The sequence below is a fragment of the Arvicanthis niloticus genome, chromosome 20, assembly GCF_011762505.2.
Source record: "Arvicanthis niloticus isolate mArvNil1 chromosome 20, mArvNil1.pat.X, whole genome shotgun sequence".
Lineage (NCBI taxonomy): Eukaryota > Metazoa > Chordata > Mammalia > Rodentia > Muridae > Arvicanthis > Arvicanthis niloticus.
The window spans coordinates 40,979,118-40,998,748 of NC_047677.1; the positions used below are offsets into that span (position 1 = coordinate 40,979,118).

The 19,631-nt window shown below is 47.3% G+C and overlaps 1 protein-coding gene across 4 annotated transcripts in view; it reads right to left on the minus strand.

Moving 5' to 3' along the window:
• Positions 1-19,631, minus strand: part of Pcnt (pericentrin) — a 97,556-nt gene that overhangs the window by 31,564 nt on the left and 46,361 nt on the right. For all 4 annotated transcript variants that reach the window (XM_034524550.2, XM_076916629.1, XM_076916628.1 and 1 more), the window contains 9 exons: positions 18,239-18,468; positions 17,961-18,077; positions 17,837-17,854; positions 15,661-15,864; positions 14,233-14,403; positions 8,037-8,903; positions 4,510-5,190; positions 3,033-3,135; positions 756-913 (listed from right to left, as the gene is read on the minus strand). In XM_034524550.2, the coding sequence (XP_034380441.1) occupies positions 756-913; positions 3,033-3,135; positions 4,510-5,190; positions 8,037-8,903; positions 14,233-14,403; positions 15,661-15,864; positions 17,837-17,854; positions 17,961-18,077; positions 18,239-18,468 (2,549 nt within the window). The remainder of the gene's footprint in view (positions 1-755; positions 914-3,032; positions 3,136-4,509; positions 5,191-8,036; positions 8,904-14,232; positions 14,404-15,660; positions 15,865-17,836; positions 17,855-17,960; positions 18,078-18,238; positions 18,469-19,631) is intronic.

Sequence of the window (19,631 nt, forward strand, 5' to 3'; positions counted from 1 at the left end):
CAACAATGTGGAAGTGTAAGCTAAGTAAACCCTTTCTATCCCAACTTGCTTCTTGGTCATGAGGTTTCATTGCAGCAATAGAAATGCTAAGACAATCAGTTATTCTAATCTCTCTCTCTCTCTCTCTCTCTCTCTCTCAATCTATGTGCGTGTGTGTGTGTGCTTTGCATCTCTGCATCTGTGCATCTGCAGCTTCGATGCCAGGGGAGTTGACACCCTCTTCTGACCACCATAAGAGACACACAGTGTTACCTACAATCTCAGCACTAGGCAGGCCGTGTTAGAGGCCAGGCTGGTTACAAAACAAAATAAAACATTGTTGTGGGAAACTGCTATTATCTGAATAAGATGCCACACCCGCATGATACCACTGACTTACCTCAATGTCTGTTATAAATGACTTAACTGCTCAATAGCAGCTAGTAGCTTTTTTCTTTCCTCTAAAGAAAACAGTACTCTCCCCCCCATAGTCCTCCCCCTATTTAGACTCAACCAGAACAAGCTAGTTCTGAGACCGTCAAGCAAGAAGTGCCAAGGCCCTTACCTAGGGGGCTACCACCACCTGGGGGACTGGCAAAGGACCACAGAGGAGGTCCTTCAGGTGAGACTCCCATACTGTGATGGCTCAGGACCAGTGTAGCTCACCAATGGGCTAAGGCTGACCATCTGGACAGGGGCAGCTGTAGGTCAGCAAACAAGGAAGGGACAGGTTTTTCCATGCCACTGGGGTTGCCAATACTCTCGGGCGTTATTACCTTCATTTGCTTTGCATGGACTTCCTTCTCCTTCATTGCTCCTGGTGACTGGACAAACCTTCTAGAGAAAGGAACAGTAGCAGCTACTACATCAGTGGTGGGAGTCTCGGATCCTTCTGAGCCCAGGGTCAGCATCATAGCAATGTCTGGGCCATCACCTAGGAACACGGAGGGTCAGGGGTTGAAGCCACAACATCTACTGCCAGCTACAGTTGCAGCAACTCACGGCACATAAAGCACCGATTAGCACCAGGCAAAGGTGTCAACAATTTCCATAAATCACGAGATAGAGGAAAATGAGCAAGGAAGAAGCTTACTTTGCAAGTCTGCTATGTTAATTGTCTGTGACTTATAAACCTCAGGGTTATCTCAGCCACTTACATAGATGTACCTGTTCATCCCCACTGGTAACCACACCCCAGAAAGCACTGAGGAGCAGCCAGACTATACCTAAGGCCTAGTTACTTAGCACCCAGCACAGGGACCAAGAATGTGGTGGACAGACAGGACATCAAGCCTAGAGGCAGTGGGAGCAGCTGGATGGACAGCAGTGTCCACTCTAGATGTGTCTGACTTGACCTGAGGTAGGATAGGAATGGGACTGCACACAGTCCAGAACTTGTGGCACCAGGCATCTAATAATCAGAGGCTTTACAAGCCCTTGGGAGCATAAAAGCTGGATCTTCAGGCCTGTAGCCTAGGAAAGCCAGTGCCGTACAGTAAGGGTCTGGTGCCCAGGGACATCAGCTCCAGACCCACAGAGAGCAAAAGCATCAGAATATCTCCACCCTGAAGTCAGTCTACATTCTCAGCTGCGTAATGGAAGCATTAACGCCAAAGTATGCTGAGAAAAAATAAAGTGCAGCAAACAGAAGGAAATCTTGGAAACGTAGTTCATACATACAGAGGAAGCCTAGACACTCATTCTCAAGTATGAAGTGAGGAAACAAGAGTTGACACCCAGGGACTCCCAGCCTTAACTTGGTCACTCTTAGAAATGTGCCTGCCTCTCTGCCTCTAAATAATAGATAAAGGTGGGTGCCATCACACCTGGCTAGATGCTAATTTTTTTTAATATTTTATGTATTCATTTATTTATTTACCAACTTACTTGTTTATATCTGCACTGGTGTTTTGCCTGCATGTATGTCTGTCTGAGGGTGTCAGATCTTGGCGTTATAGACAGCTGAGAACTACCATGCGGTTGCTGGGAAGTGAACCCCAGACCGCTGGAAGACCAGTCAGTGCTCCTAACCACTGAACTATCTCTCCAGCCAATAGTTGCTATTTTAACAACAAATGTGATGTGACAATAAGTCCTCTACTGAGGCAGAGTTCTCCCCACTGAGTCCAACACAGGCTGAGCCCATATTGGGGCTGAGACAGTCATCCACAGAGTCCAACACAGGCTGAGCCCATATTGGGGCTGAGACAGTCATCCAGAGTCCAACACAGAACACTCGACTTGTCCAGCCATCCACTCCAGCTGAGTGAATTGGAAAGACACATTCTTTCAACATTAACGTTTCTTGCATTTCATCACTTCCAATGAACTGCAGCCTCTTAAGCTCTCATGCCCTCAAGTGCTTGAAAAAGACAACCATGACTTGAGGTATCCCCCACATCCTGACTTGGAACAAGAAAGCCATTAATAAAGAAGAAGTTAAGAACAGAGATCACAGTTTGGCCCAACATCGTTAATGAAAACCACGGACCAGGAGACAAAAGAACAAGGACAGTAGGTCAGAACTACAGAAATACAGATGTTCCCAGGGGCTTCTACCCTCTAAAAAGAGACCTGGAAGACACACTTGTGACCCACGGGGTCCACACACCTCCTGATGCCACGAAGCCACAGCCCGTGCTCAACCTCAAGAACAAGCCAGAGGCCGTGAGCAGATCCCACTGCTGCTCTTTGAAATGTCAGTGTCTGAAGCCCAAAGAAGGACAAAAAGATTGCTCTGCATGCAGGCTGGGGAGGCAGGGAAAGCTAAGGCCTGACTTGCTCTTTCTCTGGGACAATGGGCACAATCTGTGTAAGATCCAAGGACACGATAAAACACAGATGCTAAGCAATGGGCTGGGACCTGGACCTCACAAAACACAAAGCACTCTTAGGAGACAAACAGCAGCCCATTGGCAACTCGTACTGGGGCACACGAAGGTGACAGTGCATTCGGACAGCAGAGGACCTGGTGGAACCTTTGTAGTATCCCGATATCCCGAGCTCTAAAAGCACGCACACACAATAATAAATAAATAAAAAGACGGACTCACTTTTCCCGCTCCCGTCGCTTCTTCTCGCTAACTCATGAGAAGGGGATGTTAACGATTCTTGAGAATCAAAGGATGTTACGATAAAGTCCTCGACGTCCTTCTCCTATTAGACAGGCAGATCTTTGTAAGGTCACAAAACAGTAAATAACATCAGATGGTAACTTACTAAGGGCAGGCTATACCAGCTTCCAGAGAGGCTCACAGCTCCTAGCACTCGGAGCCTGCAAATACTCGGGATGTGCTGGGATGGCGCTGCCAGCAACTCAGGCAGCACTGGGAATATTCAAAGGGACGGAGAGCTGCTCAGTGAGAAAGGGCCGGTGCGGCCACGCCTGACAACCTGAGTGTAAACCGTGGGACCCATTGCTCACAACGCGTTCTCTGACGTCCACATGCCATACACAAATGAGTACACACGCACACAAAGTAAAATGTAATCTTAAAAAAAAACTTTTAAAAAATAACCTTTATAAAGCAGCCACTAGCAAAATATCTCAAATTTTTAAAATTTGTGCATAGATGTTAATGTATGGGTATCTTAGACAATATGTATGCCCCAAACTATCCTCATATAAAAACTACTTCAAAATAGAAAAAAATGCAAAGTTGAACTAAAAAATAATAAATTGGCCGGGCGGTGGTGGCGCACGCCTTTAGTCCCAGCACTTGGGAGGCAGAGGCAGGCGGATTTCTGAGTTCGAGGCCAGCTTGGTCTACAGAGTGAGTTCCAGGACAGCCAGGACTACACAGAGAAACCCTGTCTCGAAAAACCAAAATAAATAAATAAATAAATAAATAAATAAAAAATTGAAGTGTTCTTAAAATTGATCAGCAGCACCAGGTGTATAACCATGTACACACACAGACTGTTACTACAGTAAATCTAGGGCTGAGGCCGAGCCTCAGTCAGCAGAGTGTGAGTTCCCCTCCCCAGCATCCACATCAAATCCCGGGTGGGGTGCTATGTCCCTATAATCCCAGCACTTGGAAGGTGGAGACAGGGAGATTCCTGGGATCTGCTGACCAGCCGGGTCAGGCCCGAACAGGAAGCTGTGGCTCAGTGAAAGACACCGTCTCAAAATAAGATAAAAAGCAACAGAGGAAGGAGAAACATTGACCTCTGACCTCCATGTGCACAGATACATATACAAACTCTAAAGCAATTCAGACAGTGAGGCCTTTTTTAAGTTACATAAGACTTAAGCCTGTGCTGCTCAGAACTAACATCGGTTAAGACCCAGAACGTGAAGTTCTGAAGAGTGCAATTAACCCTCATGTTTCAGACGTGACAGAAAACAATCTAAGGGTCCCTTCAACAGTCAGCTGGAGGGCTGATTTCTTCTGGAAAACCAGGCTCTTCAGTGACTATGAGGCACCTGCTGTCAGATGAGCCAACAATAGCCTTGCTGTGATGTACCCCACGAAAACACTAACCACCCACAAAAGTCTGCACCAGGGAGTATGGGGAGACACCTACCGTGGCTGTCCTCTCCACATGGTGCTTCTCAGCCGAAGGGGTCACTGCCCACAGTGGGGCCTGGCCTGTTGCAGACCTGCCCGGGTAACAAAGCAGACCCGACACATCAGCCTGCAGCAGTGGGTCTGTCCAGTCTGGTGACATGTCCACACTCTGCAGGCTCACTGTACCCACGCCCGGAGTCAGGGGCAGGCTGTGCTGAGGCTCCAAGGACGGGTCCTTCCGGAGAACCTCAGGGGAGCTCCAGGAAGACAGTTCTAGCGCCCTCACAGGGTCCTTCTGGGGTTCAGTCTCTTGAGGGAGGAGGGAGTTGCTGTACACACCGGCTCGGGAGGAGAAAGGCCCCCCTGGTGATGTTAACTTTTCTTGAGTGGGGAAATCTGGCCTTTCAATTTGGACCAGCAAATCCTGATTTTTAATAACATCGGTCACATCCCACGTGGCTTTATCAGTATTAAGCACAGCATCAGGAGGTGATGGCTTGCTTTCTTCACCATTATGACAATAATTACTGGAACCATTTTCTAACAGTTTTGGCTGCTGTAATTTAGATGTTTCAATGCTGGTGTCCCTGAAGGCCATGGAATGCACCTGCTGGTCCAGTTTCTCCTGAAGTTGTCTCACCTGGGCTATGAGGCTGGCGTTGCCCAGGTGACCGTCTTCCGGTTGTTCGTCCTCAGCCTGTGTGGGAGGAGAATATGCAAATGAACAGGTGAGTTACAAGCGGCCTGGCCGCTGTTTCTCTAGCGTTTCTGAACTATTTTCAGAATAGGAGCACCTATGGGCGGGATCCATAACAAACCTTCAAGACATTAAGGTGTCAAGTTTATTAAATGGCATAAAAAGCAGAATTAAAGCTTGGAAGTTGGGGTGGGTATTTTTGTTGTTGTGGTTGTTTTTTGTTTTTTAGTGTTTTGTTTTACCTAAAAGACAAAACAGCATCACCAAGGTCTGTGGTGATTTACTTGAGGTTTTCTTTTGTTTTGATTTGAGGAAAAAAGAAACTAGAAGAGGGTTCTATATCCAAGCACTGAAAAGCAAACCGCTGTGATTGCTATAATGAACGTGGAGTTTCCCTGTCAGCAGGCACCGAGCAGTGTTTGTGGTACCACAGGCAGAGTCTTCTTACTGTAGCCTGCTGGTGAGAGACTTCACAGAGCATACTCCCTGAGGTGTTCAAGGGGCCCGAGATGGATACAAGCAGTCCAGGTCCTGCTCTTAGCCTAGGTCCAGCGAAGGGTGTAACTCTAAACCTTTCACGCTCTCAGACACACAGCAGTGGAGCATGAGTTCTGGGCCCCGAACCCCCAGTAACACCCAGAGCACAGGCGCCATCATAGCCCTTAATAGTTCCAAATGCCACAAGTGTACTGAGACCAGCCGGCTTTAGGAGTCTTTTGAGGGGCTAAGAAGTCATGGGCTTGCTTTGTAAGCATCAGTGAGCAGGCCACAGGGACTCACTCACCAGAAGGATGCTGTTCTCACAGAGGTACTTGTGACTGGCACACGTAACACCCAGGATGGGGAAAAGATCCGTGGTAGGGCTGCTGGGTGAATGGGGCCTGGCAAACCCTGCCCACCTGCTTCCTCATTAAATCTTGACCCTAAACAAGCCAAGGCTCCTCGAGAGACTTCTTTCCCAGAGTAAAAACTGACCCTTTCTTAGAGTAAAAGAGATAGAAAAGAAAGAAGAAACAAAGAGGAAGGAAGGAAGGAAGGAAGGAAGGAAGGAAGGAAGAAAAGAAAAGAAAGAAAGAAAAGAGAAAAAGAAAAAACAAGGCTCAAAAAATACATCTCAAGAGTTCCAAAGCTGAAGAGACACCGGCAGGGACAATGGAAATCAATCATGGCTAAAAGATTTTTGGATTTGGAAAGTGGGGCAAATTGGTATTGACATGAGCAAGAGCCTATGTAGACTTCAGGTAACCCATACCTTTAAATAAAACTTGAGACTTCAGAATGCACAAGGAAGAGTCAGTGTAACTGGGGTTAGGGACTCAGAGAAGACTCCACTATGTGGATGTAGTTCATGGGATACTCCCACCTTGGAGAGCCAACCTTGTCATGATGCATCCCCAACTGCAGAGCCCGGCCCAACTGAGCATGGGCAGGCCCACGCAACTGCATCCCTTCAGGAACCCTGCTGTCATCCTCCCTGCTCAAGGGCATGGCGTTTTTCACTGAGAGCATCTCTGCTTCCAGTGGCCTCTGGCAGACTGCGAGCACTGACATCACACAGCCTTGTGGAGGCAGGCATCCTTTAGCGTCACGAGGACTTTGGCAAACCATAGGTTATCCTTGACCAAAGGAAACAGAGAGCTTCTAAAGCAGTGGCTCTCACCTTCCTGACGCTGTGACCCTTTGATACAGTTCCTCATGTTGTGGTGAGCCCACAACCATAAAATAATTTTTGTTGCTCCTTCATAACTAAGTTTGCAAGCTATGAATCATAATGTAAATATCTGATACGCAGCTTATCTGATATGCAATCCCCGTGAAAGGGTCATTAGACCCCCAAAGGGGTCTTGTGACCCATGGCTTGCGAGCCAGTGTTCTAAAGCTGGAACTGGGTTAGTCAGGGACTCAGATGTGGCTTGGCAGCTGCTCACACCACCTGACCAGTAGAGCTGCACTAAAACCAAGCAGACACTGAAGGGAAGCGCTTCTGGCTCTGCTCACCACCCACAGCCGGGCCACAGGCACAAGCAAGCCGAGAACTTTGGACTCAGACAGTAGGATGCCTGGGGTAGGGAACCCCAGGGTGGAGCCATGGGCAAAAGGAACAGGTGGGAACAGTCAGGCAGCTAATCCTGATAGCTATACTCAGAGTCAAACTGGAACATTTTTAAAAGACAGCTTGGGTAAGAGTCTTCTGTTCCACAATAAAGGAGCTCAAAATAGGATAGGATTTTTTTTTTAATTGGATATTTTATTTACTTTTTTTTTTTTTTTTTTTTTTGGTTTTTCGAGACAAGGTTTCTCTGTGTAGTCCTGGCTGTCCTGGAACTCACTTTGTAGACCAGGCTGGACTCGAACCCAGAGATCCACCTGCCTCTGCCTCCCAAGTGCTGGGATTAAAAGTGTGCACCACCACCGCCCGGCTTATTTACATTTTAGATGTGATCCCCTTTCCCCATCTCCCTCCACCCAGGAATCCCCTATCCCATCTCCCCTGGATAGGATTATTTTTTAAAAAAATTGTTTTGATTAGAAAACACACACAAAATCCCATGAAATTAATGCCAAGTAACCTCTGTGTCACTATGTATAGCGCCCAAAACACTGAAAGAATTGTCCTAAAAAGCTTAAGCAGCTTAAAATGCTAATATTTTAAAGCTAGTAGGATTCGCTAGGGGGAGCTACTGAGCCCAGGTCAGCCAAACCCCAGGCTCTCTGCCCCGACAGGAGCCACAAAGGGCAAGAGCAGCCCAGGGTGCAGAATAAAAAGAAGTCCCTAAAGGTCAATAGACAGAAACAGAAACTCCGATGCAGAAGGATACTGTAGCCCCTAATGATTGGAGGCCTACCTGTGTGGCTGGGCTGCGGGGAGCCAAGGCTAGCCCGCTGCTGACTATGTCCGGTTCCAGTTCAACATCATGTTTAGCCTGTGCCTCTGCACAAGGGCTTGCACAGCCAACAGACGCTCCCTGAAGCTGATGCTGGCCCAACTCCATCTGGAACTTGAGGAAACGCCGGTACAGCACTTGCAGCTGCTGGCAGAGGCGAGCACACTGCACTTGCAGCTGCCGTAGCTGGGGAGGCTCGTCTGGGGTGGCAAGGGCCTGCTGCTGTTCCAGAGCATGACAGAAGTGAGCCAAAGACAAGAGGGTGGCCTCCAGTTCCAGGGAATGGCTTACTTTCCACTTGTTCATGGCTCCAATCTCTAAATCTCTCTGCACAATGACTGCTTCCTTTGCCTTCAGGGTAGCTTCAAACTCTTGGATCTGAGAGGCCATGGCTTCCACCTCCGCCTCTCTGAGGGCCACACAGTGTTCTAGTTCAGCCAGGTGTCTTGCAGCAACCTCCTCTGCATCCTGGAGACGCTGCTGCAGTGCCTCCAGGGCCTGGCTGTGCCCATGTGCCTGGTCTGCCAGGAGCTGCCCAAAGACCTCCTTGGCTGCCTGTGCCGCTTGCAGCTCACTGCGGAGTGCCTGTCCACCCAGGCCTGCGACCTGGAGGCAGGGCAGCTCATCATAGAGGCTGCCAGCCTGAGGATCACTGATTTCATGCACCTTGGGCCCCATGAGGCTTAGCTCGCTCTGCAGCTTCTCAATGACTTCGTGGAGCTGCTCCGTCTCCTCAGCTTTATCCTTCTGTAACTGCCTCTGGTTTTCCTGCAAGTTCTCAATGATGGCTCTCAGCTCTTCGATCTCAGAGTTTCTGCTCCGTACAACCTAGAGAGGAAGCACATGTCACGAGGCAGTCAGACATGAATTAGCCTGAGCGCCTCCCCTTTCCAGGACACAGAAGCCTAGAGGTCTGACACCTGAAAAGAATGGAGACGGGGACAAACTAACAGTATTCCCCGGATGGCTTTTTGTTTTTGTAAATCCAAATGCGCTACACCTGCTCTTCAGACAAAGGATGCTTGCCAATATCAGCAGAGCTCCACACGCACGCACGCACGCACGCTCGCACTCTACCCTAAAGCCATGTGTCTCAACTGAGAAACTTGAACTTTAATTCCTCTTCAGCCAAGGATGGATATGGCCTTTTAGACTTCTGTGCCAACTTACAGGCCTGGCACACCTCCTGCTACATCAGAGACCCCTTATTCTGTTATCCTTCTTCTTCTTTTTTTTTTTTTTTTTTTTTTTTTTTTTTTTTTCGAGACAGGGTTTCTCTGTGTAGCCCTGGCTGTCCTGGAACTCACTCTGTAGACCAGGCTGGCCTCGAACTCAGAAATCCGCCTGCCTCTGCCTCCCAAGTGCTGGGACTAAAGGCGTGCGCCACCACCGCCCAGCTTCTGTTATCTTTCTAACTGACGTGTTTCAGTTTCCTGAAGCAATAATTTAAACTTTAGGTGTCACACTGGCCAGGGGGCTGTTCGATAATAAGCTGAATGACCCACGGGCGCTGTCCCTCCAGCCACCTGACTGAACACTGTAAACATGGCAGCAGGCTCTCGTACTGCTGCCTTATATGACATGAACCCCCTTCACTAGCCATGAAAGAGCACACGCATGGTGTGCTGTTTCATCTAGTCCCCAGTAACTTTAAAGGACCATAGATATGAAATAAGCCTACAAAAACAGTGGAAACTTGGTTACCCATGGTACCCACGTCAATATGACCAACTCCATTTTCTGAAGATGCCATCTGTTGTGGGTAATATTTAAAAACCAGCGGCTGGTCCAGGCTATTCCCAGCCAGCTGCCATTTTCCCGCAGCTCCAGCTATCTAAAACCACTGGCCCTGGCACCCATGAGACGCCAGCATGGAGGATGGCTCTGCCAATCTGCCACCCTGTCTCCACAAAGCTCGACTGAACCCCAGGCAATACCCAGGCAATGCCCATGGTACCCGGTAGAATGAAGACTCTTAGAGCTTAAGGTTATCCAGTTGGTTCATATATTTGGAAATGCTCAATGAACAAGATGCCCACACAATTAGAATTGTAAACCCAATTATCTAACCTTGATATTAATAACTACCTCTGCTAGAGACACTCAGACACCCGACGCATCTTCTCTCCTCCTCCTCCTCCTTCTCCTCCTCCTCCTCTTCCATCTCCTTCCCACTCCTTACTCCTCCCAAAAGCACACCATTCCCACATTACCTCCTCCCAAATTACCAAGCTTTATTGCAATTGTAGTGGGGTGGGCGGATAACCCGCTACAACCATCACATGCAGTAACCAAAACAGGAAAAGCCTAACCTATTCGTGTTCTAACAGTTTTTGATGTCTCATATTTTGCTTTCGAAATAGCAAGGGTCCCAAAACATGTGGTCTCGCAAGCTCTACATCACAGTTTACACACAAATACAAACCAGGCCAATAATAAAAACAAAGAAGCCAGTGGGTGTGGCCAGGTGCACATCTCTAAGCCCAGGACTTGGAAGGCAGAGGCCAGCAGGGCTGACATAGTGAGAACTGTCTTAAAAACCAAAACCCAGGGGCTGGAGAGATGGCTCAGGGGTTAAAAGCACTGGTACAATTCCAGAGGACCCAGGTTCAATTCCCAGTAACCACATGGCAGCTCACAACTATGTGTAACTCCTGTTCCAGAGGGATCCGACATCCTCACACAGACATATATGCAGTCAAAATACTGATGTACATAAAATAAAAACACTATATATATATATATATATATATATAGTGTTTATATATATAGTGTTTTTTATAGTGTTTTTATAGTGTTTTTTAATAGTGTTTATATATATATATATATATATATATATATATATATATATATATATCCAAACCAAGTAGTCCCCCGACAACTCCAGCCCCCAATTTGGTTTGGACAGTATCAGCCATACACCACATATACAGTGCACAGGAATGTCATGCTCTATGGTTAACAGAAGGCTGTGTGAAAGACAAGACCATAGGGGTACTTTGAATGAGAATGGCCCCCACAAACTCATGTTTGAATCCTGGGTCCCCAGTTAGTAGAACTGTTTGGGAAGGATTAGGAGATGTGACCATGTTGGAGAAGGGGTGTCACTGGGGTGGGCTTGAGGTTTCAAAAGCACACCATTCCCAGTTAGCTCTCTTTCCCCTGCTTGTGAAGCAAGAAAAAAACTTTCAACGACTGCTCCAACACGATGCCTGCCTGCCTGCCTGCCTGCCTGCCTGCCTGCTGCCATGTTTCCCTCCCCCCACCCCCCGCCGCCATGATGGTATGAATTCACCATCTGATACTGTGAGCCCCAAATAGATGCCTTCTTTTCTAAACTGCTTTGGTCATGGTGTCTTATCACAGCAATAGAAAACTAAGCCTCCTTTAAATGCATAGAGAGCTCTGTTCCGCTCACCTTTTCTGTGTGCTGCACACAGGCACAGGCCAGTGAAAGAATCTTTAAGGATGATTCAGAACATGTGACACCCCCCCCAAATATGCATGGCTCAAATTATCTACATTATTAAAAATATACAGTGTATTTGTAATTAGAACACTAAACAATGAGAAAATAGGGCAGGCCAGAAAAAAAATACATCAAGGAAGAATGGCTCTAAATTCCTCAACAGGAAATTAATTTTACTTGTTCTGTGATTAGTAAGGAAATGAAAAGAAGATGCAATCAAACCACAATAAATAAAGGTTAATCAGGCAGCTTCACTGAAAATTCTACTTCACAGCTGGGCATGAAAATGCACATCTTTAATCCTAGGCCAAGGTGAGCAGAGCCCTGGTCAAGGTCAACCTGGTCTACATGGTGAGCTCCAGGACAACCAGGACCACACAGAAAGATCCTGTCTCAACAACCATCTGTAATGGATCAATGCCCTCTTCTGCTGTGTCTGAAGAATGTATGTTTATACACGTGAGCAATAGTGTACTCACATATATAAACAAATAAATCTTAAAAAAAAAAAAAAAAAACACAGTCAAAACCACAAACATTTAACTTCACATTTAAGGATTAATCTCAATCTTGGAGTATCTCTTCCAGAGAACAGAAAAGAAGGGGGAAAAATTGACTCAAAGAGGTCACGAGCCGACTAATGTCCCTGGCGGGGACAGAAAGATAACCTCCCAGAACATCTGCACATGGAAGCCTGCAGCATGAGCAGGTGCGTGTGCTCTTGGGATATGAGGCTGACTCCGAGCTTGAAAACGCCACCGTGCATTCCACTGTGTTAACAGGCTAACGGAGGCCGGGCAGTGGTGGCGAACGCCTTTAATCCCAGCACTTGGGAGGCAGAGGCAGGCCCAACACCTGTTCAGCACACTCCTGGTGCAGAAGAACCCGTGAGCGGATAAACACCTATGCAGAAAGGCCAAAGATAAAGAAAAATGACAATCTGTTCTTCCTAAACATTAAAAGAGACCGAATATATACAGAATATATACAGATTTACAGGTATATAATAATAAATAAAGGAATAGGTGATAGTTACTAATTAAACATAACAAACTCCCTTATGCCAAGAAGTCTGACAACTTCAATAAAATACACATCTTCTTTAAAAAATACAACTTATCAAAACTATCACAAGATAAAGAAGAAATCCAACCTGATTTCCTAAAGAAAAGGAACTATCAAAAAGTATCAAAAAATCTCCCCCACATTAGCCAAAAATAGTTGTATACATCTTTAATCCAGGCATTCAGTAGGCAGAGGCAAACAGATCTTTGAGTTCAAAGCCAGCCAAGGCTTTAAAAAAAAAAAAGCAAAACTACACAAATTAAATGAACTTCAATTGCCTTTACTATTACGACAATCAAAGAAGAAATCACATCATGTTAAACCCTTCCAGAAAACAGAAACTGAGGACACTTCCAGCTAACATTTTTTGAAGATTTATTATTCACACATATGTGCAGATGCACTGGAGCTAAAGTCACAGGCAGCTGTGAGAAAGCTGACATGTGTTCCACCCCTTAGTGAGACCTGGGCACAAAGCCACTGTCTCTACAGCCCTCGTTCACACGAGCACAAATACTACCCACCAACATCTGCACGTGCAAAATCACGATGGCACAGACACTGTCCACCAGTGACTGCAATATTCCTTCAGAGCGGTACAAACGGCACACGCGGCTGCATCTACGCCGCATTGGGACGAGCCCTCCTCGAAGCACGCTACATCAAGGAGACCTGAGCACTCCTGTCAGTGACAAGAGCAGAGAAACGCTGGGACAGAGCCACAGGCTCTGCACTCAGAAGCCTGAGAAAGCTGTCTTAAGCCCGCACCCCAGCAGAACCCCTCAACCTTCTGCCACATGGGCCCCTTCCTCTACTGTGGAGGGAAGGTTCTTTGTAGGTACTTCAGTGGCCTCAGTGTTTACACAGCCAACATACATTTATTCCTCCAGGTAGATCTGTTAACATTTCCCTCTCCTCTTCAGCTTCTTAGAGGCCGCTGGCAGCCATGTTGTTCTGTGTATCTAGTTTTAAGTTAGATGCAGTATTTCTTCATTCTTACTAAGTCATCTTTATGTGTGTGGCAGTGGAGGGGCAGGCAGATCTGACGCTCAACAGCTGGCCCTGGTGTGATCACACCCCTGGGCACTCCCAGGGCTTCCGAACCCCCAAGCCCCCAGTTAGTCATCTCTGCTCCCACTGCCCTCATGGACCAACATCAGCTGACAATCCCCTAGGGCAGGGAGAGCCACAGTTGTTTGGTTTTTTGCTCTGTGTGGTCCTGGCTGTCCTGAAATTGCTGGGTAGACCAGAGTGATCTTGAACTCAGAGATATGCTTGCCCCCTAAGTGCTTGGGATTAAAGCCCTGTGCTACCACACCCAGCAACTACGTCATCTTTGATCTTCTCTAGCTGTTTGTCCTTTTAAGTCCAAAACCTTTCATCTAAATGAAGAAGTGCCAGCATTTTTCTAATATTTTAACATATTTAATACTAATAAAGTAGCTTTGGAAGGTTTCACAATCTAGGTATTATTATCCTCTAAGGATAGAAACTAAGTTACAAAGTATACACTCTGGCCACAGTGCTGCTGCCTGTGCACAGTGCCTATTCAGACGGTGAACCTGTATGCAGAAGGGACATGACACCATAGCCCGGCAGTGCCATACAGCTCATGCTACTTACCTCATTCTCATGCTGCAAGAGCGCCCTCTCTGCTACCTCTGGGTGGGCTTCCAGACCCCTAGAAATGCCACCCTGAGAAAGCATAGGACGCCCAGCTTCATCCAGCCTGGACCGTGATACAGGTGTTAGCAGTAAGTCACCCATGCACTCTTGCTTTAGTGTCTCTCTTTCCTATTTCAGGGGCAAAACAAGTATTTATGTTAGGCAAACAATTCAGGAATAGGGGACTTAAGGAATCCATTGTCATAAAAATCTAAGCCACCATAAGTTCTCCCGCAGAAGTGGGTATGTTTGTTCCCACACATCTGTGCTTACTGGGCCTGCTTGCGCTCAGTGGACCTCTGACTATACATGCTGGACAGAGCTCATGCTAGACCCACCTGATGAGGGGAGCCAAAGGGGCGTGGCTAGCCCTCTACTGTGGGAAATTCCTAGTAATCACCTAGCATCGTATGGAAGTGTCCACTGGGCTAGTGGCAATTATAAAAACACAGGGACAGAAACAAAAACAGGACAAGCTGGATGATATGTCCAAGTGCCGAACATGAATGCATAAAAAAATATCCAAGGAGTGATAGCTCAGCAGTTGAGAGCACTGACGGCTCTTCCAAAGGTCACAGGTTCGATTCCCTTCACCCCATACAACCGTCTATAATGCCAGTTCCAGGGGATCTAATGTCCTGTCCTGTCCTCCAAGGCCACTGCACACATGCGGTGCACAAACATACATGCAGGCAAAAACAGCCATACACATAAAAGACAGCAATCATTCTTTTAAAAGAAAGGCTTCAGAGAACATTTACCATCGTATACATGCTCACAAAACACCAGGTAATAAAGAAATCGACAAACAACGTCAAGTGGTCCAATGTGGGAACAAACGAGGGATTCCTATCTATTTAAATCTGAAGGTCAGTCAGTGAGTTCAAGTCACAGAATACGGTTGCCACAGCCCTGAGGGGAGCTGCAGGAAGTGACTGGAGCAGGGCAGGAATCGAAGGTTATAAACAGGAGAATCAAGAAAACAAGGGGAATTCAGATTCCCATCAGCACTGTTGAGAACTCCACCAGCCCCTTCAGCCAGGTGTCCTGTCTCGCTGGAGCAACTGACTACTGTGTAGCATCTCTCCTTGGCTCTCACAGTTACAACATTTGATGACAAAAAGCAAATGAAATTCCAGTCCTGAACCAGACACTCCAACACAGACACAACTGAGTCTAGGCAGTGAGACAGCCTGCAGCCTGGAAGCCACTAGGGACATCTGTCCAGGACTACTATGAGGGACAGGATACAACTCCCTTTCTTAGGCTCAAGCCACATGCCCAAGAGCCCCTCCAGCTCTGTGCACAGCCTGCCCACTAAGCCACATGGCCCATCCACATTCCATCACACCCAGCTTTGTATTTCTGCCCAACTAGGAACATCACCTTTAATTCTTCCATGCTTTTTTTCTGTTTTTCCAGTTCTTCCTGGAGCTGGGCCATTTGCCTTTGTATGCTGGCATTCGTCTCCTCAAGACGCTTAATTTCTTCTTCTCGGATTAATAACTGTTGATCTGCAAAATCTTTCTTTATGGCCAATTCATTAAACCCGTCTAATTTTTCTCTCAGCTTTTCTTGTAACAATTCCACCTAAACGCAGAAACAAATGTTTGAGGAACACAACAGAGAGTTTTTAAATAAAGAAAAAAAAAAAAAAACAAAAAAAAAAAAACAAAAAAAAAAACTTCCAGATAAAACAGTCAATAACAAAACCAGCCTAAGTCAGGCCACACACACACACCCTAGGGTCCACAGCCTGAGTCAAACCAAGCCCCTCTAAGCTCTCCCTGGAAGCACCAGGACGTAGTCAGTGCAGATGCCTGATTCTTCTGCCCCTTCTGTCAGATGTGCCGTGTTGAACTACATCACGTGATGTAAAATTTGTGCCACCCAACAAAGCTGTAAAGTTCTATCTTTTCCATTGTTCAGGAGACTCAGGAGATCCTTCAGGGGGCTGCTCAGAAGGACTCTACTGCCCACCTCATTGCCTCACGACAGCTCACCTACTTCCTTTTTTTTTTTTTAAGGTTTTCGGATTTTATTTTTAAATGTGAACATGCATGCTTTGCTCACATGTATGTAAGTACATCACGGGTATGCCGGTGTCAGAAGAGGGTGCTGGATCCTTTGGAAGTAGAATTACAGATGTTATGAGCCACCATGTATGAGTGCTGTTAGGCACCAAGGCACCTCGCCAACTCTTTATTCCCACTCTTTAAAAAACAAGAAGAGGGGACTGGAGAGATGGCTCAGCAGTTGAGCACATGGCTGCTCTTTCAGAGAGCTTGGGTTCAATTCCCTGCACCTGCAGCTCACAGCTGTCTGGAACTCTGCAGTTCTAGGGGACCCAGCCCCCTCACACAGAGACACATGCAGGCAAAACACCAATGCACATGAAAATCAAAAGCATTTCTACAAGAGAGTTGCAATGTCTGGGCCGTGGTGGCACACTCCGAAGGGAGAGGCAGGTGAATCTCTACAGAGTGAGTTCCAGGATGGCCAGGGCTACACAGAGAAACCCTGTCTTAGGGGAGAAAAAAAAATGAAAAAGAAAAGCCAGGCGTGATGATGAATGCCTTTAATATCAGAACTTGGCAGGCAGAGGCAGGCAGATCCTTGAGTTCAAAGCCAGCCTGGTCTACATAGTGAGTTCCAAGGCAACCAGGGCTATATGTCAAAAAAAAAAAAAAAAAAAAAAGAGAGAGAGAGAAAAGAAAAAGAAAGGAAGGAAGTTTATATCCGTGTAGGGTTGCTTTGCCTACTTAACAGGCTGAATGCTGAGCTGTTTGCCAGCCCCTGCTCTCAGGTTTACTGAAGGGAAGCCTTTCCATCGTTCCCTTGAGGTCCCATCATGTTCTTATACACTAGCTCCATATATTTCTCTCCAATGCTCTCTCCCCCAGTCGGGAGACCCAATCATGGCCTTGAAGCCCGCTTGTCTGTTAACCCTCACCTAAAGGGAATCAGGTATTGTACGTCAGCGAGCGTGGGCCTCCTTCCTGGACCAGAGTTCCTGCTTTACAATTAACATACAGTCTAACAAACTTATGGGAAGGCATCAGGAGGCCTGTGGTACTGAAGGGCTGCAGGGGGGACCTCACTTCAGTACAAGGCTGGAGGGCAGGCCTCTCGCTTAACAAAGAGCCAGGTCTATGCTGCACAACCTCCTGGGAACCCATTCCTTCCTAATGTTAAGTGTCATTTTTAAGAAAGCACAAGCAGAGCCAGGCAGTGGTGGCGCAGGCCTTTAATCCCGGCAGAGGCAGGCGGATTTCTGAGTTTGAGGCCAGCCTGGTCTACAGAGTGAGTTCCAGGACAGCCAGGACTACACAGAGAAACCGTGTCTCAAAAAACAAACAAACCAAAAAAAAAAAAAAAAAAAAAAAGGCAAGTACAGCTATGTCAGACAGGGGATTGCAGACTTCCACAGCCCCAAACGAAAGCACAGAGAGCAAGCAACAGGGCAGTGCATACAGCAGCAAACCACCACGCAAGGTATGGGGAAGCTGCAGGCCATCGGCGGACAGAAGGGACCAAAGCAAGGAGGTGCCGTCCATCCTACCTCATCTAGCGGGGCACACTGTTGTTTCCATGTCCGCGGGAGGCAAAATGTAAAGGAAAACACAGCTTTAAAATGTTGCGGTCACCAGTCACCCACAGACATGCGACACCACAGGCTGACCTACCTGGCTGTCTCGGGACCCCGGAGGCTGTGGCCGGGCTGCCTGGCAGAGCTGCCCCTCCAGCCTCTGGATCTCCTGCTGGAACTCTTCACGCTCATGCTCACGCTCAGCAGCCTGCTCCTGGACCAGGAAGCCACATGTGAGGACACTACTTTAGGGGGCCATGTGACAAAGCCAAGGAATAGGGCAGCGACCACCCGCAACACAATAGCACAGAAGGTACTTTTGCTCTAGTAAGTTTTAGTGATGTAAATTTAAAAAAAAAAAAAAAGCCTTCTTACATCCATGAACTGACGCTGGCTACGTAAGTGCTTGTCTAGGGTAGCCAGCTGCTGCTTCAGGGTAGCCACTTCCTCAGCCAGCTGGGCACAGCCCCGGTGCTGCACAACCTGGTCCTCCAACTCAGACTCCAAGACGCGCATCTGAGAGAGCAGGGTGGCACGGTCCTTCTCAGACTGCTTCCTCGACTCCCACTGGTCTCTGGTAAGAGATTCCACCTCCTTCTGCAGTGCTAAGGATACCAAGAAAACAGACATGGAGTCCTACCTCAGAGCATAGGCTACCCCAAGCAGGGCTCGTGGCTGGCGGCTTGCCAGCACCAGCCCGACTGACTGCTCATAGGAATCCAAACTGGAAGGGCAGAGGACCACTTAGGAGACCCCCCCGACATCCAGCTGCCCCATGAGCGTGAGATTCAAGCATGAGCCCAGGAAAAGAGTGACGCCTCATCCCCTCTCCACATCCTTTTCTCCTCTGCAGAGTTGTGACAACTGAAGCCCTGAGCCAGCCTGTCTCCCATCAGACTGTAAGCCCACATCCTAACGTACCCACAACTCTGTGAGGTGAGCTCTGAAATGCAAATTACTTCTGAAAACAAAAGTCACATCTTTTAAGTAAAAACTGGCTAAAATGTAACGTAAGTGTGTCTGGAAGCCGGCGTGGTGGTGCACACCTTTAATCGCAGCACTTGGGAGGCAGAGGCAGGTGGATTCCTATTACTTCTGATCTACATAGAGACCTTGCCTTAACTCCCTTTCTGCTCCCAGGCCTCCAAAAAAGTGTGTTCTGGGAAATCAGTGGCGTGCCATAATCTGAAAATTTTGTCTCCAACATGAAATTCAGCATGGGTTAAAGCCTCCACCCTACTGACAGCTTAGTGGGGAGGGGAAAACACTGGCTAACTTCGTCAGGACTGTGACATAGCTCAGAGAAAACAAATAGCAATTAGTAAATCAAAAATGGTTAAAGTAACTAGGGTAAGGGTTTGAATGCCTAGACCCTGTAAAACCCAAGTTGAAGTCTAATTGCCAAAGGTAAAGTTAAGAGAGAGCCTCTGAGATGTAACTAGGCATGTAGACCCCACCCTCACGGATGAGTTTAACTCCAACAAAAGGTGGGGGAGATTCCCTCTCTTGGCTCTTCAGCATCTTCAAGAGGACCATGGCTTCTGAGACACAGAGCTGCCTCACCTTGGACTTGCCAGCCTCCAGGAAACCAGTTTCTATTGGTTACAAGTGACACAGGCCAGAGCTGGCAGTGTGGTAGAATGGTTATCTGCCATGCGACGGGAGCTAGGTCTGATCACCACTACCACAAAACCAACACACGAATAGTAACTCATTTCTAAGGATTTTAACAACGCAAATGAGGTAAGGCAAGGAGAGAGGGCCTCAT